The following is a 26928-nucleotide window of genomic DNA, read 5'->3' on the forward strand; positions in this document are numbered from 1 at the left end:
GATTAACCAGTGAGCTCCCAGACAGGTGTCTTCATACCGCAATCAGCTTCAGACACATTTGCTGCACTCATGTGATCTTCATTCACTAATTGTAAGAGGACTAGCACCAACTGCCTGAACCTCTCTTGAATTAGATCACTTCACTTAAATGGAGGTGAATCCTTATGCAATCACTTTTTACATATATACTACATGTGTGGCCATCATATTTTACATTATATACTTCTATTTAATTGACATTACTTTGTAGAAAAAATCTTTTCAATTATTTCTTTTAGTAAATTTTGTAAAGAACTAAAAATATTGGCTATGATTCTGGCTCCCTTTGTGAAATGTCTACCTTGGTGCCTGACAGCTTCATTGTTATGTTGTACAATCAAAACTGATAGATGATGTCTACCAGTGACCACGATAGGGTTGGTGTCATCTACTCCAAATCCAGATTATTTGATGCATCCACCAACTCAGAGTAGCTAATGATCATCAAGAATCAGGTTTTCTCAGACTACTTCCCAAGTATAGATTCTGCTCATTTACAAAGCTCTTCATCTCACCATGGAAACTTATGTTGAGCACATTTCACGATGATGGTCTTGGCTTTCATTTTCTGAAGGACTCCTAGTGTGCACACATACCATCGGGTACAACTTGTCTGAACATGATGAGGACCATGTGAATTAGTCTGCTCATTGCTCTGATTATTGTGGAGAACTGATCAGACCACTTAACATTCTCGAGCCTTTTAGTCACATTGGAAGTTTTCCGGCCCTTTCGGAGTTCAATGAACATTTCTTGTTCATAATCCTGCTAAGATTGACTACCAGCCCAGCCTTTCTAAAGAATTAATCAAGTATTAGGTAATCCTATGAGGAAATGCCCAAGCTTTACCTTCCTCACAGAAGGTAAAGCTTGGGCACCACTGGACCTTCCAGCAGGACAATGATTCCAAATATACCCCAAAGTCCAGCAAGGCTTGATTTTAGAAGTAGTCCTGGAAGATTTTGGAGTGGTCATCACATTCAACTGACTTACTGACCCCATAGAAAATCTTTAGTGGAGTTTGAAGAAGGTAGTTGGAACCCAAGAATATTAGTGAACTAATGGCCATTACCCTTGAGAAATGGGCTAAGATTTCTCATGAACACCGTCAGAAGCTGGTGTCTGGTTATGCATCATGTTTGGAAAAACACTTGTTATATTGTTATACATCTGTTGAGCTATTTAAATTGTTCTTGTTTGTTGGTCTATTCCAAACAGCTGAAAGTTTGCAAATGTTGCTAATAAACCTAATTTGCAATGAGAGTTGAATAATTTCTTTCTGTAAATCCCCAGAGATTATCCATTCTAGATCCAACCTCTGGGCTAAGTGAGCATCAAGACTATTGATCTGTTTTCTGACTATGTACTTGTAGAATATCCCTCTCTAGTAAAAGTAAGTCTGAATCTGGGTTAACGAGAGGAATCGCTTGAGCCATGGGTCTCAAGTGGTTGTGATAACATGCCACATCTTCTGTTGGAATTTACAAACACCTATTGAGGATTTGACTGCATTCAAGAAGCGCAGACAAAATGAGACATTTTTATCCACTGATTCCATAACATTGCTACTAGTCTTCCAGCTGTCTATGCTGAACCTTCACCTAACCTCAATGTGAGGAAATATGCCTCTTTTAATCTTGAAGACCTCAAAGAGCTCTGCCATTTTATATAACTTCAGTAATCAGTCTCTGGCAAGGACACGCATCCTCTTGGATTGGGGCAGTGGTGGCTCAGCGGTTAGAGCACTGGTTATTTACTGCCTTGATTCGGTGTGCCTTCTCAGAGGACCATTTGCCCATGTACTTAATTAGCATATTACACTCTTCACCAGGGAAAAGATCCAATCTTTCTTTTGATTTTAAGGAAAGGACATATTCCATGCTTAATAATGCACAAATTTGTCATCAGATATAGTCGAACACGTAGCAGCTAACTGACTACAAGCAAGGTATTTACTTCGGTGTCCTTAAAATACCATATTGTCCTGGTAGGACTTTTCTTTGAAATTGTCAGGAGGCTGCTGCATATTGGTACTTCCGAGCCCTTTACAATTCTTTTTGAGCTGCAAAATAAGTCCACTGTGGGGTGAAAGCTGGCTTTAAGCTGGCGATGCTACTCTGGTCTCATAGTCAGCTATACGTAGTAGCTTGTCTTTTTGAGAAACATGGTTAGTGACTGTTCTAGCAGAGACCTTTTCCAATTAGTCCTGCCTCTAGAGTGCCTGCCTCTGCGATAGCAACATTAATTTCCTTTCCTGTTGAATAGATTCTAAAGTAGTTTGCAGACAAACTTGTGCAACTCTTACTCTTGCATCGCAAATGCAGCTCTAACCAGGGCAGGAGGTGCCTTAGAGCTCTCAGAAGTCTTAGACCTGCATGATTTTACACTTGGAGTGTGAATCTTTTGTAATCTCCAAATTAATGGCAGGTAGAAATTGACAAACATGCAGCTGGCTTGCTTAATGGCTTTTCACTTTTTCACCAGTGGCAGTATGCTTTACACCACTGCATCCGACACTTTGCATTGTACTTGGTGATGTAAGAGGAACCCATTCTTTCAGCAAATATTTGTAGACGCAATCTGCATGCATAGCTGCTTGGTTTTGTACACCTGTGGCCATGGAATTGATTAAACACCTGAATTCAATTATGTGGATGGGTAAGAAATAAATCTCGTCAACAGATCAAGGTTAAAACCCTGACTCTTAATATTAACACATATTAACACTCGTTACACTAACACTTAGGCTAATATTAACTAATGACTAAACTTTTGTACTGGATTTGTCTGTATAAATCACCTATACTACCCAAATTGCAACACACTGAACCATGTGTACATTAACACAAAAGAAGTATGACACAGCCCCACCTCAGACTGATTACACCACTGTGATGCCAATCACCACATACCAACCCATGTTGTAACAGGGAAAACAACTGCTTGAAAATAACTGCCGTTTCAGCTGCATGACTGTTAGTGCCACTGAGAGGAATACGCTTTTGGATGTTGTTACATATGAGAATCACAGAGACTATTATCTGCATTATTAAGAGCAGAATGTGCTTTATACATACAAAACACTACATTGGTGCATCTCTAAAATTTTGAGTATGATAAAAAAATAAAACTTGACAGTTTTCCAGAAGGCAATTATCAACATCCTCCACAAAGAGGGTAAGCCACAGAAGGCCACTGCTGAAAAGGCAGTTTGAAGAGTGCAGTATCAAAGGGCTGACCTCAGCCTTGAAAGGATTGTCAAGAAAAGTTGATTGAAGAACTTGGACTGAGGCTGGCATCACTGCATTAAAAGTCATCACACACAGACGTCTCCAGGAAAGGGGCTACAACTGGCAGGTCCAAAATTCTCTTTTCATTTACATTTACAGCATTTAGCAGACACTCTTGTCCAGAGCGACTTACAAAAGTGTTTCGCTGTTTACTCAAGAATAACCATAGCTAATTTTTATAGACTAAAATTCAAAGACACATCAAAACAAGTCACCAGTGAAGATACTCTTGGAAGAGGTGGGTTTTCAGTCTGCGTTTGAAGACGGCGAGCGATGAGATGGGATGCTACATTACCCTTCCTAGGCAAACTTGAAGATCCCTTATCATGCAGGGCTTTTGTAATGTATTATGCATTCTCTCAACATGAAATGTACTTAACTTTTTGAAATCAACCACTTAAAACATCAAACTCAGAGCAGTCACTGTGAGAGCCACAAACCTGCACAGTGGAGCTCAAAGAAAAACACCAAGAAGGGCGGCTTATCTAGCGCTAAAAACTCAACTCAAGTCCTTTAGCTTTCTGACCATTGCTGCTGTACTTTTGGTCAGCGTTAAATGTCATCTGCACTGTTTGCTGTTTTTAATAGTGTCCGTTAGCTCTGTTAGTTGGGTGGTCACAAGTCCTCCAGTCTCTGTTTGGACACCAGAGTGCCACAAGGCTGTGTTCTGAGCTCTGTGCACTTCTTCCTCTTATACTCAAGACTGTTTGGCTCTGCATAGATCCAACATTCAAGATTCAAGAGTTTGTCCTATGCACAGCAGAAACAAGCAGTTAGACTGTACAATGAAATTCTTACTTTGCAGTTTACTCCAAAGTATATAATATGCTGTGCGCCCTCCTGATGACCCTGGTCCTGTAGTTGTACTGCAGTTGGAGAACTGTCCTGTTCTGAGCGGTGCAGTTTCCATACCAGGCTGTGATGGAGCTGGTAAGAATACTCTTGATTGTACTCCTGATCTCACGCTGGGTTGTTATCCTCATTCTTAGCTCATCCAGCTTGTTTTCAAGGGAGCAAACGTTGACTAGCAGCAGGATAGGTAACCTTGGTCCCATTGATTAGGACAAGAGAATGTGTGTAGTTTTTGGTTTTCCAGTAGTCCACAATGAACTCTTTGGTCCTCTCTGTTTTGAGAGAAATTGTTGGTGGAGCACCATGCTGCCAAGTGCTGGATCTCCTCACTGTAGGTTGATTCATTATCATTGCTAAAGTGGCCAACCACTGTGGTATTGTCTACAAAATTGATGATCCAAGATGGCCCCCACCAGGGCAAACGTCTTTGTATGTTCTTCTGGCAACTGACACTATTTCTTATTTATTTTAACCTATTATATTATTATTTAACCTATTTACTTTACACATACAGTTCTCCTCCAGAACAGTTAGTTACAGTAGAGAGGCACTTCTGGAATTTGGTAAAGTTAATTATGAACTGATTTGGACTTTCTTTTGCGGTCGGACACCACCAACACCAGACAGCAAGGCTCAGCAGCACCGTCCCCCGGAAGACGATGCAGTGGACGGACAGAGCTCCCAAGGCGGAAGGAGGCAAGAGAGGTGGGCTACATGCTAGGCTAAAGGCTCCTTGAAAACAAGCTGGATGAGCTGAGAATGAGGATAACAACCCAGCGTGAGATCAGGAGTACAATCAAGAGCATTCTTACCAGCTCCATCACAGCCTGGTACGGAAACTGCAACGCTCAGAACAGGAAGGTTCTCCAACGTGTTTCCGGAGCAGCCTTCCCCTCACTGCAGTACAACTACAGGACCAGGGTCATCAGGAGGGCCCACAGCATATGCTGTCCAGGCTTTTTTATGTCCTGGCACCGAAGTGATAGAATGAACTTCCACCGGTTCTCCAAATGGCAGAGTCGCTCGCCGTTCGGTTAAATCTGTGGTGTCCGACAAGGAATTAGGGAAACAACAAAGCTTTGTCAACATTTTATTTATTTTTTATTATGTTTTTAGAAGTTTCAAGGTCAGCCATGTGGCCTTTGCTACAGGGCCCCCTGGAGGCCAATCAGGCTCATGTCGAGCACCCAGACTACTAGCGGTGTGTGAATTTGCACATCAGTCAATGGGTGCAAATTAAAGTAGCTGAATGCTTTCACAGAAATGGTTGTCCACAAACATTTAAACATATAGTGTATGCTGTATGTACATTGCTGCATATATGTACATTGCTGTAAGTACATTGTTGCCCCTGCATATATCATTATAATTACTGTTAATTTTAGAAATGCTCCAAAATGTTTAAGAGTTGCTTTATTTCTGCTGAACTGTTGAAATTATTGATCTTTATTGTATTGTTCATCCATTCTTTTGACATTAATTCTGAATCACATAATTCCAAATTCCTATCTATCCTATGTCATCTTTTTGTGCAAATAAATTTTTTTTTTGAAGTATACCATATCAATTCATAAGTTGGTATTTTTCATAAAAGAAATTTGAAATTAGCAGTGCATAATGTCACTTACCTGGAGCCATGCTGGTCCTGGGAAAATTCTACCATGTGTCCAGGCAGGTCTCGGAGCTGCAGGTTTGGAAAACGATTGTTGCGGAAGTCTTCCAGTAAGCGGCTGCGGCCTGAAGGCATCACATCTGAGCGGCTGTAGCGCACCCGAGGAGGGGGGAATAGCTGGCTGGTAGAGCTGAACAGGCTTGAGGTGCCACCTGTGCTCCTGTACTTCGCCTCAGCGCCTGGGGCAGCTGAAATATAGCGGCCACTGCCATTCGGTAGACCACCTGTAGAGACATGTTTCAAGCGTTGAACATATATTTTAATTTTGCACAACACCAAGGAGTTGGCTGCTGACCCAAGGAGAACTGGGGGTGGGGGGGGGGGGTGTCGAGAGTGTCGTAACCAGACTTACCATAGTTTGGAATGGAAACTGTACTGTCTTGGAAAGGAAGGCCCTCCAGTGTTTGATCATTACCGCACAGTCCATCTCAGGAGAAGCCTCACTCACTACTTGACATTAACTACACCTGGGCTATTAGGAGGGCACATCTTCAGCGACAGTACACACCCACCAACACAGCCTGATCACACGTCTGCCTTATGGCAGATACTATAGGAGTGTCCAGGACAACAAGACCCACAAACAGTTTCTATTCATGGGCCATCAAGCACACTTTATTACAAACTTTATTACAATTTAGCACAATACTGCACATGTAACGGTACTGACATGCTCTCGCACAATATAGCATGGTTAACAGTTCTAAGCTACCTATTTGTGTCTACATTTTCACTTTTCAAGTTTTTTTCACTTTTTTAAACTTAATAACTTTTATCAGAGACGAATTATTAAAGAAAAAATAATTGTACATGGTAAATCTGTTAAATGTGCCTATCACAATAAAAGTCTTGATCTTGAATCTTAATTTCCTTTTGTGTTCTCGTAATTATGACACTTCTTATGAAGTTCTATAAGTTCTAACGTTATAGACACATATTAACATGTTAAAATATTTGTTATTCCGCACAGTAACATTAATTCACTCACACTAATAGGGTAACAAAAAACTTCAACCAGATTGCAGTAAGGAGAACATACCCAAATGAAGACTGGATGATGATCCATAGGAAGAAGGCAGTGAGGGTGGAGGTGTAAGAGGAGAATGACCAGGTGTTAGGCCAATTGGACTGGGAGAAGAGGAGTAGCCCAGGCTATTGAAAAAAGGCTGTCCAATTGGGGTCAAGCTGCTACTACTACCACGTTTATATAAGTCTGAGCTGGCCAACAGGGAGTCTCTGCGAGTAGAATTGTTGGTGGAGCTGGAGCCTGCAATGGAGACCAAAAAAAACATTTAAAACTCTATATATAAATTCAAATAAATTTATCTTAAGAGCTTTCTAGCCCCCTAAATTAACCTGGTTTCTCTCACCTGAAGAGCCAAAGGCTCCAAAAGCAGACCCAAGTCCCACACCTAGGGAGCCACCCGTGCTGCTGAAGCCCAGTGAGGAGCTAGGTGGTGGGGCTGCACTTGTATGGGAAAACAGAGAATTGTTTTGGGAGCTTGGTGCCACTGAGCCTGAGCCATAGAAAGAATTGGATGGCACACCAGTAGAGGGTGGTAGTGGTTGCTGTTGGGGCTGGGGTTGTTGAGGCTGCTGGCAGCCCATAGATCGGTAGAGACCATTGGTTGGGGCAGACATGTTGCTACCAGACCCAGAGGCTGATGCGGCCACAGCTAGATCAAGAAAGAGGGGGAGAGAGAAAAAAAAAAAATCCACAAGAGTGTGAATAGAAAAACAATAACACCAAGCTCAAAAGAAGCAAGTTAACTAGACACCATTAACACAACAAACATTAGTTTTGATTAAAGTGACACTCTGGTAAAACTCAAGAAATTGTCCACCGATACATGTCAACTCACTTTTATATATGTATACAGTATGGTGTTAAAAAAAAACACAGTGTAAATTCAATAATTCATTATAAAAAGGTGTACTGCTGGATGAATTGCAAACATTAACATAGTGGCCTTGACACACAGAGACACTTCTAACACTTCTAGCCATTGCAGCAATAAATTTACTGAAAAAGTACATTCTCGCTACTACTTTTGCACAGTACCATATAGTATTATGCAGGGGGGGGTCAGTTGTAGAGGTATGTAGCTTTAGTTTTATCCAAAGGACTGGCACTAGGGCACAAAGCCCTGTTGTTTTTGGTGTGTTTATTCCGAGCACCAGAGGAGCAAACTCGTTTTGATTTTTGGTGTGCTGATTATAAGTGCTGATTCTTGCCAAAGCCAACTGTTCTTTTTATTACAACACCCTTTTCATTACAAGGGTGCTGCACAATACTGCACCCACAAATTTACTGACATGCTCTCGCACAATACAGCACCATATAAGCATGGTTCACAGTTCTAAGCTACCTTAGTTTGTTTTCTCTCCACCCATTTTCAAACCCTATTAGTTTGCGTTTGTTGGCCGCTCTCATAACTGATGCTTTAGACAAGCAACATAGTGTCCGTCTCACAACGAAAGGCCTGGGTTCTATTCCCGGGTGACTATTTTCTCTTCAGTTTTGCCTGCTCTGCACTTGGGGCCGTTGGTACCTCGCTATAGGTGACCACCACATTACACCAACTTTCTGTTCTTTGTTTTCTTATTAAGAAGTTGGCTTGTCAAATCTTGTTGGTTTGTTGTTTGTTTTCTTCTTCTTATTATTATTATTAAGATTAGTATTATTTATAAGTAAGTTGGCTTGGAAATGCCAACGCACAGTTTGTTGTTTACTTCTTTTTAAGCTGGCTAGTAAAAGCTTACGTATTGTTCTTCATTGTCTTCTTATTTTGTTAAATTGGGAAAGTCAATTTACTAGTCTTTGTGTTCTTCTTAAGTTGGCTTGGAAAAGGCCAAACCTACAGTTCTTCGTTTTGTTCATATTCTTCTTAAATTAGTTCTTTGTTATTTTGTAATTCTTATTATTAAATTGGGGTTGGGAAAGCCAATGTAATGTTCTTCATTTTCTTATTATTAGGGTTCTATGATTGAACGCTAAAACCATAAATCTTTACAGTGTAGTAGAACCTATACCTGCAAGGTGTGCTGCTGCTTTTTTTTAAAACCACCTAGTAACACTATGACGATCACTCTTGCACACGTCTCTCCAACACCACAGAAAGTAACTTGGATACCATAGCGATGCCCTAGCAACCACTTAGAAACCCAATAGCAACCACCTGGAATTTAACACACACTGGACACCTCTCTCTCTCTCTCTCTCTCTCTCTCACACACAGAATACCTAACACACTACACAGTGCACACCTCACACCCAATGATGTCACTCTCCCACACACAAGCGGATCAAGCTTCAAAAGCTTGATCAGACTCAAATAATGCATTGTTACTAATGGCCCCATCTTGATTATACATTTTATTGCACATTGAGGCAATGTGCAATGTAGGCTCTGTATGAGTTTTTGGGTTTGCCAAAAAACTTAGACACTTTCCCACACTTGACACTTTATCTACACTTGGACACTATGTTATTGCTACTTATTCATTCATGCTGCAACACTCCTTTCATTTATTGTGGTCATATTGCTGCTACCTTTTTTAATTTCTGTACTTTTCCTATTTATGCCTACCCTTCTAATATTTTATTATTTTATTTATTTAATATTGCTATTTGGGTGTAACTGGGACTTGAGATCACAATTTTGTTCCATCACATGTGATGCGAATGACAAAGTCTCCTGTATCCTGTATCATTCCAAACTGAACCGTTTTTTGACTCCTCTGAACTTCAACAGGACTGACCTTGGATTACTGCATTTGAATGCACAGATTGGTGCCAAAGTTAGATTATGTGACAATTTGGGCTAAGACATTTTAGTTTTGTCTGAGACCTGGCTTAAAAATGTTTATTTCAGGCAATGTTATTTTACTATACTGTGGGTATAAAGTTTTTTCGTCCTGATGGGAAAAGTAAAGGAGGTGGCATAGCAACTTATGTAAAGTCAGAACTTCATGCTTCTGTTATAAAATCACTGTCAATTCAGAAACAATGTACAATACATTTTGAAAATATGGAAAAGGTAGCCATCTGATTCTTGTTGGTTCTGATATATCTTCTAAAGAGAGCTAATTACTTGGGACAGGATGACCCCAGTTTTAAATAAAATAAAAACACTGTGATTTAGTAAATGTAATGCATCTTGTAAATGCCTCTACAAGGCCAAAAATCTACTTTAATTGATCTTATTTTAACAAATGAGCCTCAAAGTTACTCAGTGTGAAGTAGCTGTAAATTGTAAAATTGAATTGTAAAATGCCTAAATCTAAAACTCAGTTTCTTTATGTCTTTATCCTGTAGTTTGCCAAAACAACTAACTATAAACAAACAAAATGTTACAGATAGAATGCAATGGTGAATTGTTTTAATGAGCATTCTGCAAATCTGCAGGGTCTGACATGACTGAGCCTTAATTTGTAAAACCCGCTGCGGATATTGTTGACCCACTTACTTACAGTGGGGGAAAAAAGTATTTAGTCAGTCACCAATTGTGCAAATTCTCTCACTTAAAAAAAAATGAGAGAGGCCTGTAATTGACATCATAGGTAGACCTCAACTATCAGAAAATCACATTATTAGAAACTATTAGAACTATTAGAAAATCACATTGTCTGATTTTTAAAGAATTTATTTGCAAATAATGATGGAAAATAAGAATGTGTCACCTACAAACAAGCAAGATTTCTAGCTGTCACAGACCTGTAACTTCTTGAAGAGGCTTGTCTGTCCTCCACTCATTACCTGTATTAAAGGCACCTGTTTGAACTCGTTAACAGTATAAAAGACACCTGCCCACAACCTCAAACAGTCACACTCCAAACTCCACTATGGTGAAGACCAAAGAGCTGTCAAAGGACACCAGAAACACATTGTAGACCTGCACCAGGCTGGGAAGACTGAATCTGCAATAGGCAAGCAGCTTGGTGTGAGGAAATCTACTGTGGGAGCAATAATCAGAAAATGGGAGACCTACTAGACCACTGCTAATCTCCCTCGATCAGGGGCTCCATGCAAGATCTCAGCCCATGGGGTCAAAATGATCACAAGAACAGTGAGAAAAAATCCCAGAACCACACGAGGGGACCTAGTGAATGACCTGCAGAAAGCTGGGACCAACGTTACAAATGCTACCGTCAGTAACACACTACGCCGCCAGGGACTCGCCAGTGCCAGACGTGTTCCCCTGCTTAAGCCAGTACATATCCAGGCGCGTCTGAAGTTTGCTTGAGAGCATTTGGATGTTCCGGAAGAGTATTGGGAGAATGTCTTATGGTCAGATGAAACCAAAGTAGAACTGTTTGGTACAAACACAACTCGTCGTGTTTGGAGGAGAGTGAATGCCGAGTTGCATCCAAAGAACAACATAACTGTGAAGCATGGGGGTGGCAACATCATGCTTTGGGGCTGTTTCTCTGCAAAGGGACTAGGACGACTGGTCCGTGTACATGAAAGAATGAATGGGGCCATGTATTGTGAGATTTTGAGTGCAAACCTCCTTCCATCAGCAAGGGCATTGAAGATGAAACGTGGCTGGGTCTTTCAGCATGACAATGATCCCAAGCACGCTGCCAGGGCAACAAAGGAGTGGCTTCATAAGAAGCATTTCAAGGTCCTGGAGTGGCCTAGTCAGTCTCCAGATCTCAACACCATAGAAAACCTTTGGAGGGAGTTGAAAGTCCGTGTTGCCCGCCGACAGCCCCAAAACATCACCGCTCTAGAGGAGATCTGCATGGAGGAATGGGCCAACATACCAGCAATAGTGTGTGCCAACCTTGTGAAGACTTGCAGAAAATGGTTTGACCTCTGTCATTGCCAACAAAGGATATATAACAAAGTATTGAGATGAACTTTTGTTATTGACCAAATACTTATTTTCCACCATTATTTGCAAATAAATTCTTTAAAAATCAGAAAGTGTGATTTTCAGATTTTTTTTCTCATTTTGTCTTTCATAGTTGAGGTCTACCTATGATGTCAATTACAGGCCTCGCTCATCTTTTTAAGTGGGAGAACTTGCACAATTGGTGACTGACTAAATACTTTTTTTCCCCCCACTGTATATCTTCAATCATTAGACATGAAAGCAGAAAATTGTGTTTGATGTTTGGAAATCTAGTTTAGTCAATGCTAAAAGGGGGGGATCCCTTTAGACAATTATCGGGGGGATCCCTTTAGATCGCCCATTTCTAAATTGTCAGTATTGGCAAAACAAATTCACAAATCCTAAGTTTCAGACCATTGGTGGTCCTTAGTTTTTAGTCTAGAAGCAATTTTAACTAGTAGGAATATTCTATCAGGTTTTCTTGAAAAACAAAAAAAAAAACTAGTACTATAACAATCACCACCAAAGCACTTGATGTAATTCATGCTCTTGATAGGAAATTATATTCAGTCATGTCATTATATCATGCTTTTATTTGTGTAGCACTGGACTGTCTGTGCTATTGCTGGGTTTTAAATTACTTAAACAGATGTCAGTGTGTATATTTTGACAGGGTTCTGCTCGAGAAGCTAGTTGCCAGTGCTTAGATGCCACAGGGTTTAATTTTAGACACCCTGACAATAATGCCAATAGGTATTTTATGCAGATGATATTTTATACACACACACACAAACATATATATATGTGTGTGTGTGTACATATATATTATATATATATATATATATATATATATATATATATATATATATATATATATATATATACACACACACACACAAACACACACAGTGGGGGGGGGGGGGGAGGTACTTAGTCAGTCACCAATTGTGCAAGTTCTCCCACTTAAAAAGATGACAGAGGCCTGTTATTGACATCATAGGTAGACCTCAACTATGAGAGACAAAATGAGAAAAAATCTGAAAATCACATTGTCTGATTTTTAAAGAATTTATTTGCAGATAATGGTGGAAAATAAGTATTTGGTCAATAACAAAAGTTCATCTCAATACTTTGTTATATATAATATATAATATATAATATATATGTTATATTGGCAATGACAGAGGTCAAACGTTTTCTGTAAGTCTTCACAAGGTTGGCACACACCATTGCTGGTATGTTGGCCCATTCCTCCATGCAGATCTCATCTAGAGCAGTGATGTTTTGGGGCTGTGGGAGGGCAACACAGACTTTCAACTCCCTCCAAAGGTTTTCTATGGGGTTGAGATCTGGAGACTGGCTAGGCCACTCCAGGACCTTGAAATGCTTCTTACGAAGCCACTCCTTTGTTGCCCTGGCAGTGTGCTTGGGATCATTGTCATGCTGAAAGACCCAGCCACGTTATCGTCAATGCCCTTGCTGATGGAAGGAGGTTTGCACTCAAAAACTCACAATACATGGCCCCATTCATTCTTTCATGTACACGGACCAGTCGTCCTAGTCCCTTTGCAGAGAAACAGCCCCAAGGCATGATGTTGCCACCCCCATACTTCACAGATGGTATGGTGTTCTTTGGATGCAACTCAGCATTCACTCTCCTCCAAACACAACGAGTTGTGTTTATACCAAACACTTCTACTTTGGTTTCATCTGACCATAACACATTCTCCCAATACTCTTCCAGAACATCCAAATGCTCTCAAGCAAACTTCAGACGCGTCCGGATATGTACTGGCTTAAGCAGGGGAACACGTCTGGCACTGCAAGATCTGAGTCCATGGCGGCGTAGTGGGTTACTGACGGTAGCCTTTGTAACGTTGGTCCCAGCTTTCTGCAGGTCATTCACTAGGTCCCTCCGTGTGGTTCTGGGATTTTTGCTCACCGTTCTTGTGATCATTTTGACCCCATGGGCTGAGATCTTGCGTGGAGCCCCTGATCGAGGGAGATTAGCAGTGGTCTTGTAGGTAGATTATTGCTCCCACAGTAGATTTCCTCACACCAAGCTGCTTGCCTATTGCAGATTCAGTCTTCCCAGCCTGGTGCAGGTCTACAATGCGTTTCTGGTGTCCTTTGACAGCTTTTTGGTCTTCACCATAGTGGAGTTTGGAGTGTGACTGTTTGAGGTTGTGGGCAGGTGTCTTTTATACTGTTAACGAGTTCAAACAGGTGCCATTATTACAGGTAATAATTGGAGGCCAGAGAAGACATGACAGCCAGAAATCTTGCTTGTTTGTACTTATTGTCCACCATTATTTGCAAATAAATTCTTAAAAAATCAGACAATGTGATTTTCTGATTTTTATTTCTCATTTTGTCTCTGATCGTTGAGGTCTACCTATGATGTCAATTACTGGCCTCTCAAATTTTTTTAAGTGGGAGAACTTGCACAATTGGTGACTGGCTAAATACTTTTTCCCCCGCAACTGTGTGTGCATGTGTGTGTGTATATATATATATATATATATATATATATATATATATATATATATATATATATATACACACACACACACACATACACATACATACATACACACATACATATATACACACACACACACACACACAAAAGCTCTCTCAAATTTACAATATATATATGGACTACACATGGACTATGGAGCAGTTTATTTGCATGCATTAAACTGCATGTGTGTATATCTATTCTATATGTGTTATTTAGGGTGCAGTTTCTCTGTTTATGGGCTGCTATCTTGGCCAGGGCTCGCTTGTACAAGAGATTTTAATCTATATGACTATCCTGGTTAAATAAAGGAAGCAAAAATGTTTTTGCGCCCTTCATTGGTAGAGAGGTTGTATTCTCAGATCTACCTGGACAGGGAATTAGCCTGTGTCTGTGTGTACAACAATGGTGCTGTCCATTATGCCGATTTTACCTCTTTGTTCTTCCCCTACAGCACTACACATTTACTATAATAACTACAATAACTGAAAGCCATGGCTTCCTATAACCATAAATGAGTTTCCTTTACCACTCTACTAGAATCTTGGACCACCTTTGCCAACTGCTTCAGGTCTTTCTGATTTAAAGGAACCTTTTTCCCAACAGCTGTTCTGAGATCTCTACACAGGCGCTCTGTAGGATTTAGATCTGGATTTATTGCTGGTCACTTTAGAAGTCTCCAGTGCTTTGTCAGGAACGTTTTTAAAACCTTTTTTTTTTTTTAAACTTTGGGTCGTTGTCCTGCTGAAAGACTCTGGGCCCTACATTGCACTCCAAAATTCTTTGGTATTCTTGAGATTTCATGCACACAGTCCAGGCATCCAGTGCCAGGAGCAGGAAAAACAACCATAACATTCTGTTAAACTCTACCATGTTAAACAGTACAATTCTGTATTTTACCAAAAACCTCTATTTTGGTCTTGTGTATCTACAGGATGTTTTATGAAACTAAATTCTTTTTTTTATACTAGAACGCCCAAACTTAACTTAATAAGAATGAGGAAATGAGGGCTACTTACCAGCCTGTGCTGCAGCAGGATTGATGAGAAGTGGAGTCTGGACTAGTCGGACTGGCCCACTAAGGCCAGTACGAGTCCCAGGGCCCATCACCAACGTTCCAGTCTGGTCATAGTAAGCAGCTGGTGCCAGAACTTGATATCCTAATAAGTAATAAGGATTCCTGTTAAATATGGTGCCTTTTTTGCAACCACAATACCAGTAGATTGTGGAAAGATGTACTAGATGGGAAATGTTCATGAACAATGAACTGTAAAATTGATGCTTTTGCTTTCTGTGTACTTTCTGAGTTTATCTTTACGCTACTTAACAGACGCTCTTATCCAGAGCGACTTACAAAGTTCTCTGATGTCCATTATGGGAGTAAATCCTAGCCAGAACAAAATAAGTCCAAACTACCCATAAACTCAGACACTGCCAAAAACAAATGCAAGTGCAGCAACCTAGATAAAGACACACACATCATGCCTATAGAGAAAAACACACATCATAAGTGCAAACATAAAAAGAAGAGTCTTCAGTCTGCGTTAAGACTAGCATTAGTGAGGTCAGGATGTTAAATGACCAAAACAAACCATATTTATCTGATTATATTTAAGTCTTACAACTGGCGTTACAAAAAAGCTTTACAGGAATCCAGTAAAAGTATGTGACAGGTACTGACCAAGGTGACAGTGGCAAGGAAAAAGAGGAAGAAACCTTGGGAGGTAGCAAGACTCACAATCCCCCCTAGTCAAAACTACTTTATTTATAACTATGAAATTACTGATAAAACATTACCGTACCACCACATAAGACATTGGTAATGGGTCATTTTAATTGAACTCATTGCTCAAATATCCAATCAGAATATTGCCAGGAGCATTTTGGCCAATTGCAATTTTGTTACATTTTTACCCATCCCTTCTAGTGGCAGGCTGGACATGGCCAGTGGCAAAATACAGTATATAACCGCTTAACTTATACACATGCCCACTGTCATGCTCTTGCTTTGTTTGATACAAGTGTTTGCTGTTTTCAGAGAAACGTATGGCGTGTGGCTGTGCGAATTAGTGATAAGTGCATGATATAATAAAACATGTCTGTAAATCAGTAAGAGAGTGAGAAACCTGGCATGCTTGTGAAGGCCATTGCTGGATTGGGTGCACCTGCGGCAAGAGACTCTTGCTGACTCTGCTGGCTCTGCCCTGGAGTTAGAGGTCGCTGGCTGGTACCTGCACGCATCACCTGACCAGAGAAAGAGGTGGTTACAATACACATTAGAGTAAATCAACTGTATAGTAAATCCATTTTAACTTGAAGATCCTCAGTTTTCAATATTTAGTTGTGTTGTAGTAGTTTTGCTGCTCATATTGTTTTTATTACAACCACTTAAAAATATAAAACAATATGAGATGATATGATTTAATTCTTCAATAAATAATTGAATAACCACATTAAATTAGGCTTAGGGACAGTGTTGTTCATTATTTAGCGTTTGTTGAAGCGTTTGTTTATGATTTAGAGTTTGCATACAATCAAACTACAGGGTGGGCCATTTATATGGATACACCTAAATAAAATGGGAACGGTTGGTGATATTAACTTCCTGTTTGTGGCACATTAGTATATGTGTACATTAGTATATATAGTATATTTCAAGATGGATGGTGACCATGGCGGCCATTTTAAAGTCTGCAATTTTGGATCCAACTTTAGTTTTTGTTCAATGGGAAGAGGGTCATGTGACATCAAACTTATTGAGAATTTCACAAGAAAAACAATGATGTGCTTGGTTTTAACGTAACTATTGTTTCATGAGTTATTTACAAGCTTCTATTTGTTTACAGCCATTGACATGTCGCAGAGGTTAACAGTACCCGGGTCATTGCAGCAGATTTCAATGCAAGACACCCTACGAGACCACCCATCTCCCATGCTACAGTTAGCAAACTGCTTGCCAAGTTTCGTGAAACTGGTTCAGTGTTGGATTTGCCAAAATGTGGACGCATGAAAACTGTCACTAATGAAGAAACATCAGTGGCTGTCCTAGCTTCATTCAGCACGCCCACAGCGTAGCACTCGCCGCATGTCACTGGAGAGTGGCATCAGTCGAACATCCCTTCGGCAGATATTAGCTACTCACAAATGGCACCTTTACAAACTCCAGCTGCTGCAGCATCTCAACGAGGATGACCCAGATCGGCGCACTGAATTTGCAGAACGGGCAAAACAAAAATTGGAACAGGACCATCAGTTTACACAGAACATTTTGTTCAGTGATGAGGCAATTTTTTATGTGAATGGTGAAGTTAACAAACAAAACCAACGCCATTGGTCTGACACTAACCCACATTGGATAGATCCCTCCAAGACTGTTGGAACACAAAAATTTATGGTATGGTGTGGTATATGGGGTACAAAGATAGTGGGGCCATTCTTCATCAATGGAAACCTCAAGGCCACTGGATATTTGAAATTGCTACATGATGTGTTTCCCTCTTTATGCACTGAAGCTGGCACGTTCCCTGAGTTTTTCCAGCAGGATGGTGCACCACCACATTATGGGTGTCAGGTCCAAGCACTCCTAGATGAACAGTTTCCTGGAAAGTGGATTGGTCATCGTGGGCCAGCTGAATGGCCCCAAAGGTCTCCCGATCTGACCCCCTAAGACTTTTATCTTCGGGGTCATCTGAAGGCAATCGTCTATGCTGTGAAGATACGAGATGTGCAGCACCTGAAACTACAGATACTGGAAGGCTGTGCTAGCATTTCTTCTGCAGTGTTGCTATCAGTGTGTGAAGAGTGGGAGAAGAGGGTTGCATTGACAATCCAACACAATGGGCAGCACTTTGAACACATTTTATAAGTGGTCAGAAACTTTTAAATAACTCATGAAAGAACAAAGTTATGTTAAAACCAAGCACAACATTGTTTTTCTTGTGAAATTCTCAATTCTCAGTTTGATGTGTCACATGACCCTCTTCCCATTGAAAAAACTAAAGTTGGATCCAAAATGGCCGACTTCAAAATGGCCACCATGGTCACCAGCCATCTTGAAAAGTTTTCCCCCTCCCATATACTAATGTGCCACAAACAGGAAGTTAATATCACCAACCATTCCCATTTTATTTAGGTGTATCCATATAAATGGCCCACCCTGTACATCTAACATTTATATTAAATCAGAACGGTGGCTCCTAAAAATAGCCAAAATAGCTCAAAGCAAAGGTTTGGGCACCCTGCATAGTAAGTAGTTAGTAACAGTTATTGTAGTTAGCCAAGAATCTGAGGTCTTGTTTATGGGATTTCTAACTCCATAAGATGAATGTTTAAATAAGATAAATAAGTTGAACTGTTTCCTGTCACATTGGAAGTCACACTGTGCTTAACAGTTGGAGAGATATTAAAGCTTTATCGCAAATTCTACCAGGTGAGACTCTAGAACTACAGCAGGCAACAATGCAACCAATCACCCGCTTCCACCTGTCTGCAGATGAACTTGACTTTCTTTCAAATGCTGTTGTTTCATCTTTCTGATCACGCGGCCATTCGCTGCCATTTGCTTGCTTGTCTAAAGTTTTTTATATATATATATATATATATATATATATATATATATACACACACACATACATACATACATACACACAGTTTCACAATCTTTCCTAGTAATTCAAAAATTTGGAGTATCACCTTCACGCTAGACGGGTCAATTCTTCCGCATAGGCACAGCTACTAGAGGAGTCAAACTCTGTCTACCTATCTCTGTAATAATGCTGCTTGGGACATGGCCCTCCTCTGCTTACAAATCCTATATCAGATAAGATGCTAATCGCATCCTGGATGCTCATTTAATGCTCTTACAATTGATTAAGTTATATAAAAATTACTGCCATTACTGTCAATTGCTGTTGTAGCAGAGGACTCCAGATCATATTTTGTAAAAAATATTCGGGTTGTTTAAAAGTTAATCCATCCTGACCCAACCTGCTAAAACAAACACTTTTTCCTTTGAAATGCACTGGGTCCAAGTTTAAGTCAATAAAACAGTTGCAAAAAGGACTCCCCTCTTTTGGAGTGAAAATGAGTACTTATTCCAAAAAAAAACAAACAAAAAAAAACATAATTGTTCACTCTTGATGCATACATTTTTGCCCTAATAAGAAGAGCTACCAGGATCAGTGACATTATCACCCTATACAGACACTTAACATGTTCTGTGGGATCAGGAAAAATTCACTTATACCCCATGGATCCTTTCCTGCAGTCACATTTTACATAATGCATTTCTGTCTTTCTTTTCATAATTAGTGTGAAATCATGACTTCTATTTGTTTCACGTGTATTTACCCACATATGTATATTTTGATATGTGTATTCTCTTTCTAAAGTCTTGGCAAAAAAATAGCTTTCCCTTATTTTCCTCTGTCTCTGTTCAGGAAAAAAGGCCATATAATCATTACCTCGTCTCTGTAGTGGAATACAAGTGAACATACCAAGCAAAACTAAGTTTTATCTGAAATTGAGAATTCTGTCATTGTATATACAAATGCGAGTCAATTGACAATGCACTTAATGCCTCAAATTCAAAATTAGGATATTATAGTGGTGACCCTAAAACAGATAAATAGATATAGCTGAGAAAAAATAGGAAGCATAACAGAAAAGTCAAGCCCAGAGTTTAAATTTGTGTCTGTGTAAGGAACGGAGCTCCAAAAAAAGAAGGGAGAAAAGAAACAGCTGAGAAGTTACTTTTTACAAACTTAATGCTCTGAATTTTTTACTTGAGTAAGAGGCGTTTCAAAACTAAAATAAAATAAAGTATTTTATTTTTTTTATTTTATGTTTGTGTTTGAAGTAACTTATATCTAGTTGTGTATCTAGTTACCACATAAGCTCCAATTTTGTTTGATTTCTTGAAGTTTCAACCGACCATTTGAAACTTTGAGCAAGTCTATATATAAACGACCACACCCTGCCTAAGGAAGACTTAAGCATCCAGAGCAGCCACGTCACTCCATCTGAACAAAGCCTGCTTTCTCACTGGGCTGAATCAGAGCTTGCCTGCGCGGAAATGCGGGAGCATTCTTGGGACCACCTCTTTTACCGATTACAAGCTGTGGTGAAAGGTAATGGAATGCAGGCGTTCAGACACCTTAAAGCCAACTCTCGACTGGACCTTCCGCTGACCTCCTTTCAGGACCACTTATAATCTCCAGACACCTCTGCAAATTAAAGTGGTCAGCTTTACCTGCAATTACTAGTGCCTACAGTAACTTAAGCAGGGAAGTTGCATTCAGATTGTTTAGTCTATTGTTAATGTATGGGACCATAGCACGAGCTATCGCAATGAATGTGTGGGCCGGTCGCCCAGCAAACATAATGCATGTGTAGGCCTGTCGTCTACGAACATGGTGCATGTATGGGCCCTTTGCCCCAACACTTGTGTTGACTATCGCAATGCTTAACACATGTATGATCCTGTGGCCCATATTCATAGTGCATATTTTATCTTCACCAGCCACAAATAAGGTGTTTGTGTTTAAAATGTTTGTGTATTGTTAAAAAACAAATGATGCTGTGGCTCTTTACTGATGGGCTCTGGTGGGTAATGACAGGCTTTTGCCAAAACATTTGACATTAAACTTTCACTTAAATTATTGTTAACTATGATGTTACCTATGATGTTATTCAATGAGGTCATTCAATATTCAACCCTTGTGGGAAATCCTGACTTCTGACCTGGACCTTGGAGGCATCACTGTCTCCGTGTTTAGTTTGTTTTTATTTCTTATCTACTGCATCATACGTTTACTAACTGATTTTAGATTGTGTTTACAGTCCACAGGTTTATCAAAAGACAAAAACAAAAAGCGGAGTAGCCGTTTACCCCTACAACGACACTTATTTCAGTGCCCAAATCAACTGCAAGCAGTACGTTTTTACTTTTACTTATTATGGCCAAATTAATTACATTTAAAATTTATTAACTTAACGTCAGTTTTGTAGGAAGAATACTCGTACCATTACACCCCTAATACTATATATAACGGACATATAAAATTGTTCTTTGAAATCCAATTACATAATAGGCTACAGATAAAACCTGTAAAATTATAGCTTGATTGGATATATCTTGATACAAGAGAATGCAAGTTACAATGTGTCAAAAAGGTGAACATATGATTTTTGATCATATAGATCTTTTGCATAGAGCCTCTGGCTCAAATGCAAAATTGATGCAATGCAATGGCTCAACATCATACTATCATTACATGTATGAATATACATTTCTGTGTTAATAGGATCAAAGGTTTGATTTGTTGTTTTGGCCTGTGAATATACATATACATAATGTTAGACACTGCATATCCTTCCAATGGCCTATCTATCTTAAACTTGGCAGTTGTCCTCAGAATGTCATTTCATTCTTTTTTTTATTTGCAGAGTAACAAAACATTACTCAAAACAAGTAGATATGATAAGGGTGACATTGAGAAAGAACAGAGAGAAAGAGAGAACACAAAACAAAAACCACAAACAAAAATGAATAATAAAGTATTGTGTGAACAATACACTGTGTGAAGAACATGTGAACATGAAAACAGACATGCAGACGTACATCTCTAGCTGCACATTATTAACTGCACAGACAGCACTATACGCAGCACTGCACTATACGGGCTGGACTGTATCGGAGAAGGCAAGCCACACCGTTCACAGAGGTACCCCTCACCCTTCAGTATTTGCTCTCTTTCCTTGCCCACATTTAGTGTACATTTCAAGCTTTACCTAAGCAAGTGGACAATAACTAGGCAAGTTTTATAGATATTAAAATAGTAAATTCTGTTTGATCCCAGACTGCAGCAGAGATTTGTTCTTGTGCTGTGTTAAAAGTTTTTAAAGGAATGGTAAGTCTTTGATGAGTATGTCAGTGCAGTAGCTTTGTTCTATGTCTAGCCATTGATTGTTATAGTAGTCTTCTTGTCTTCATTTAATTAAATAATGAAGTTTGTTTGCAAAGTAGTATTGAAGGAAGTCCAGAGCATCTAGGCCACCATGAGCTTTATTATTTTGTAAAGTTGTGATTTTTTTTTCTTTGAGTTATTAATGTTCAGTGTGTCAAACCACTTTTTGGTTGGTTCAAATGGAACCGTAGGGAATAGGTAGCTGATCTTTGGTAGAACTGTCATTTTGATTTGTTGCAATATGCCCTAAAATTGAGATGGGTACGTTCATCCGTGGATTTAAGTCATCATTTAAGGACAGTGGGGTGAAATTGACCCAAAATAAATCAGAAATCCTAGAGAAAATGTTTATTTCAAGTTATGTGATGTGATTTGCAGTACATGGAAGGGAGAGGTTTTAGAGAACAGCATTCCCGCATATTGGTAAAATAATTGATTTATGCCAGTTTATAGAATAATCGGGTAATATGTGAGTAGGTGTTGATGACGTTAGTGACTTCTTTGATTGTGTGGGATTTTGAAGATAAAGCAATACATATAATCTATGAATAAACTTATTTAGTGGATAGTGCTAATGGTCAATACCCATTTGGCACCTTTATGTTTGAGAGGGCTCAAAGGAGCTGCCTACTCAACAAAGTGGAGAATTAACTTTATAATACCATACTACCAAGCCAAGAAATCACTACTAGGATGGTAGATTGTGAGGAGTTGGAAACATAGCAATAGCAGTTTTCTCTGGGTCAACAGCAGCCCCTCATTAGATACTATACAGTTGAAACCAGACATTTACATACACTATATAAAGACACATATGCATTTTCCCCCTCACTGTCTGACATGAATTTAGAATAAACTTTTCCCGTTTTAGGTCAATTAGATGGCGCCGCGGAGGTGGCAGCCTGTTGCAGCAGCTCCTGCTCACTTCTGAGCTTTTTCTAACTTTTTTCCAATTTAGAAGTTTTAAGTTCACTCTACAAGAAAGGCCAGAGCAGACTCTACCTGCTGAGGAGATTGAGGTCCTTTGGAGTGCAGGGAGCACTCCTGAGGACGTTCTTCGACACAGTGGTCGCATCTGCCATCTTTTATGGAGTGGTCTGCTGGGGCAGTAGCATCTCGACGGGAGATAAGAAGAGACTGGACAAACTCAAAGAGGGCCGGCTCTGTCCTGGGGTGCTTCTTAGACCCAGTGCAGGTGGTGGGAGACAGGAGGATGACAGCCAAGCTGGCATCCATGCTGGAGAACAGCTCCCACCCCATGCATGAGACTCTGGCAGCACTGGGCAGCTCCTTTAGCGACAGGCTGCTTCACCCCAAGTGTGTGAAGGAGCGGTATCGCAGGTCCTTCCTTCCTGCTGCCGTCAGACTGCACAACCAGCACTGCTCCCAGCGGACCACATACACACACACTTAACTACACACACATGTTCATGTTCAGGGAATACTATGTGCAATACCCCCCCCCATGTGCAATTAAGAGTCTTTTGCTGTAAATAGTATTGTTATTGCTCTTTTAATTCTTATTTATATTGTGTATATAGTGTAAATTATTTATCCAAATTTTTGTAACTGAGTGTCTTGCTATCCCTTTCTGCTGTTACACTGGGAATTTCCCCACTGCGGGACTAATAAAGGACTCTCTTATCTTATCTTATTACCACAATTATTTATTTTTCCTAAATGCCAGAATAATGAGAGGGGAAAGTTTTTCAGGACTTGCACAAGTCTGGCTCATCCTTGGGTGCCTTGTTTACCTGTACAAACAATTATACGCAAATACAAACAAGATGGGAATGTCCAGCCATCATACCGCTCAGGAAGGAGACTGTGTCTCTGTGTCTCAGAGATGAACGTGCTTTGGTCCGAAATGTGCATATCAACCCGAGAACAAAAACAAAAGACCTTGTGAAGATACTGGCTGAAGCTGGTAAGAATGTGTCATCCACAGTGAAACAAGTACGGTATCGACATGGACTCAAAGGCCAACTCTGCCAGGAAGAAGCCATTACACCAACAGAAACACAAAAAAACAGATTAATGTTTGCAAATGCACACAGGGACAAAGACCAATTTTTGGAGACATGTCCTGTGGTCTGGGTCTTGTTTGGCCATAATGACTATCGTTACGTTCGGAGGAAAAAAGGGGAAGCTTGCAAGCCTGAGAACACCATCCCAACTGTGAAGCACAGGGGTGGCAGCATCATGTTGTGGGGTTATTTTGCTGCAGAAAGGACTGTGCACTTTAAAAAATAGATGGCATCATGAGGAAGAACATTGTGTGTAAATACTGAAGCAACATCAGCCATGAAGTTTGCTTGGGTGCAAATGGGCCTTCCAAATGGACAATGACGACGCAAAACAAACTGCCAAACTGGTTACAAAGTGGCTTAAGGATAACACAGTCAATGTTTTGTGGGCTTAGTGGCCATCACAAAGCCCTGATGTCAATCCTATTTTGTTTATGGTCAAAGCTGAAAATGCATGTGTGAGCAAGGTGGCCAACAAACATGACTCAGTTACGCCGCCATACATGAAACCATGGTTAAACTAACCAAAACAACTAAGGAATGCATGAGTTGGAAATGAGACAGTTATATATATTTTATATATTTAAATGTTATATTATCTGAAAAATTTGGGAAATCACTAGAATCTTTCATGTAGTGTTGCGCAGTATCCAATTTGTTCACACCATATCTTTATACTACAGTGGTAAGAAAAAAAACTTTTTGTGTGTGTGTGTGTGTGTGTGTGTGTGTGTGTGTGTGTGTGTTTTGGGTTTTTTTTTGTCCCTTGGTGGTGAATCCAACAACTGGGACTCAACTGGGACAGTACAGCTGCAATACTAGCGTGAATGTAACCAACAAACGCTTAGATAAATTAGCTAGCAGACTAAACACCACAGCACAGACCATGTTCCAGCTAACCGAGGCTCAAATTACAAAAAAGTAACCTATGTTGTCAGTGATCCATGACACGCAACTTAACTAACTTCCAGCACAATGCATCCATGGAAACCTTGTAAGAAAAGAGGGTGCTAATTTCTAGAAAGAGGTGCTTGCATCATAACTGTTTTCAGGCAGATCTTGCAGACTGGTTCATCTTGTCTCTCATTTGAAATGTAGTTCGCTAAACTTGCTCTCTTGCTACTGAGAGTCTGTAACACCAGTGAGTTCCTACAATACCCCCACCTTGTAAACCCTTTACATTTAAATAGCAAAATGAGCACTTGATAGACACAGAACAAAAAATTGACAAATCATTCAGGTCATCATTTTCCAATAAAATTTGGATATACATTATTACCCTTATGCCACCCTATCCTAGTTTCTGGTAGTAATGTCAACTGTGATCTGCTGTAAGAAATTGATATTGTAACCTACATAAGCCAATCCAATGTTTCCTGTAAAAACATTCTTCCATCAGTTCTCTTTCCGAACAGAGCAAACATCACATTAAATCATCACCATTAGGTTACTTGTCAGTCATTGCTGATATCTTATTACACTGGCCTATAGACCTTTCACACCTTTAAAACAGGATTACCAATAGGATTAAATAAATTACATACCACAGACATCAGTACAGAACAAGCACAGGGCTGCCTACCTGTGGCTGCCCAGGCCCTGGACCCTGATTTGAAGATTGCTGGTTTGTAGAATGATTTGCAGCAGCCGCAGCCTGTTGCTGGAAAAGATTGGCTGGATACACACTCCAAGGGACTCCATAGTACTGTGGAGGGACCACTGTAGGGCCTGGAAGCAAATTACTGCTTATGGATTTATTTTTTTTAAATGCCTCAGAAAATAAAGTGGACATTAGATGTTCGCACATGTACCTGCAAGAGTTGCTGCTGCTGCTAGGCTGGCAGCAGTGTAGGGGTCTGTTCCAGGTGGAGCAGCATTGATGATGTATGGGTTGGGCACAAATGCAGGAGTAATGCCTACAGAAAAAAAAACAACCACAGAACAGTCTAATCAAAGAATATTGCAAAAAAAAATAAAACAAGATATAGGCAACAAAAAAGGTTTCTCAAATCCTTATATATCAAATCTTTTTCATTACAGCCACAACTATGATTTTAAATCATAAAAGATCTTACCAAGATGTTGCTGCTGGGCAGCAGCAAGAGCATATTGTTGTTGCTGTGCAGCCGTGAGCTGCTGGACAGTCAGATGGTTAGATCTCTGAAACAACTAAACATAAATTCAAAGTTTCAGCTTCATTATAATACAAGGTAATGTAAGGTAGAGCAAGGAGGAGTGTAACACCAGAGAGATACAAAATTTTAACATAATAAACTATCACTACCATATAAACTACCAAGGTTCAATGAAAATCTTTCTATGAACTATTTATTTTGTAATGTTAGAACCTGGGATTATAATTAAAATATCTGGAATAAAAAGTATTCAGGTATTCATCTCTACATCATATCCCCACCATCATAATAAGCAATCAGAAGCTCCACTAAGCAACTGCTCAGTATAGGGTTGCCAAATGGCAAAACCCACGTTTGACTGCAAAAGATCTTCAGCAAGATTTAACGACTCTGGGTCAATTTAAGCAAGATTTAAGATTAAAGACTCTGGAGTGGTGGACAGTTATGTGTAGCGACAACTGATGACTTTTCCTTTATGGTCATAACAACACCTACACAAGTCTTAAATGTGGCAAGGACCGTGGCATGACCAAGGGGTGTGCATTAAAAGCATTTGATGTTTCCAGTGGTACTGTTGAAAAATCT

The 26928-nt window shown here is 39.9% G+C and overlaps 1 protein-coding gene across 12 annotated transcripts in view; it reads right to left on the bottom strand.

Annotated features, from left to right (window-relative positions):
* pum2 (pumilio RNA-binding family member 2) overlaps window positions 1-26928 on the bottom strand; it is a 77203-nt gene that overhangs the window by 19736 nt on the left and 30539 nt on the right. For 11 of the 12 annotated variants that reach the window (XR_011979712.1, XR_011979713.1, XR_011979715.1 and 8 more), the window contains 8 exons: window positions 26284-26377; window positions 26020-26124; window positions 25791-25936; window positions 16341-16458; window positions 15234-15374; window positions 7224-7529; window positions 6893-7120; window positions 5810-6077 (listed from right to left, as the gene is read on the bottom strand). Coding sequence is in view for 8 of the 12 variants with exons in the window: in XM_072679821.1 (XP_072535922.1) it covers window positions 5810-6077; window positions 6893-7120; window positions 7224-7529; window positions 15234-15374; window positions 16341-16458; window positions 25791-25936; window positions 26020-26124; window positions 26284-26377 (1406 nt within the window). In the remaining 4 variants the exon portion in view is untranslated. The remainder of the gene's footprint in view (window positions 1-5809; window positions 6078-6892; window positions 7121-7223; window positions 7530-15233; window positions 15375-16340; window positions 16459-25790; window positions 25937-26019; window positions 26125-26283; window positions 26378-26928) is intronic. The other variant, XM_072679801.1, reaches the window with a different exon arrangement.

This window comes from Salminus brasiliensis, chromosome 1 (genome assembly GCF_030463535.1).
Source record: "Salminus brasiliensis chromosome 1, fSalBra1.hap2, whole genome shotgun sequence".
NCBI lineage: Eukaryota > Metazoa > Chordata > Actinopteri > Characiformes > Bryconidae > Salminus > Salminus brasiliensis.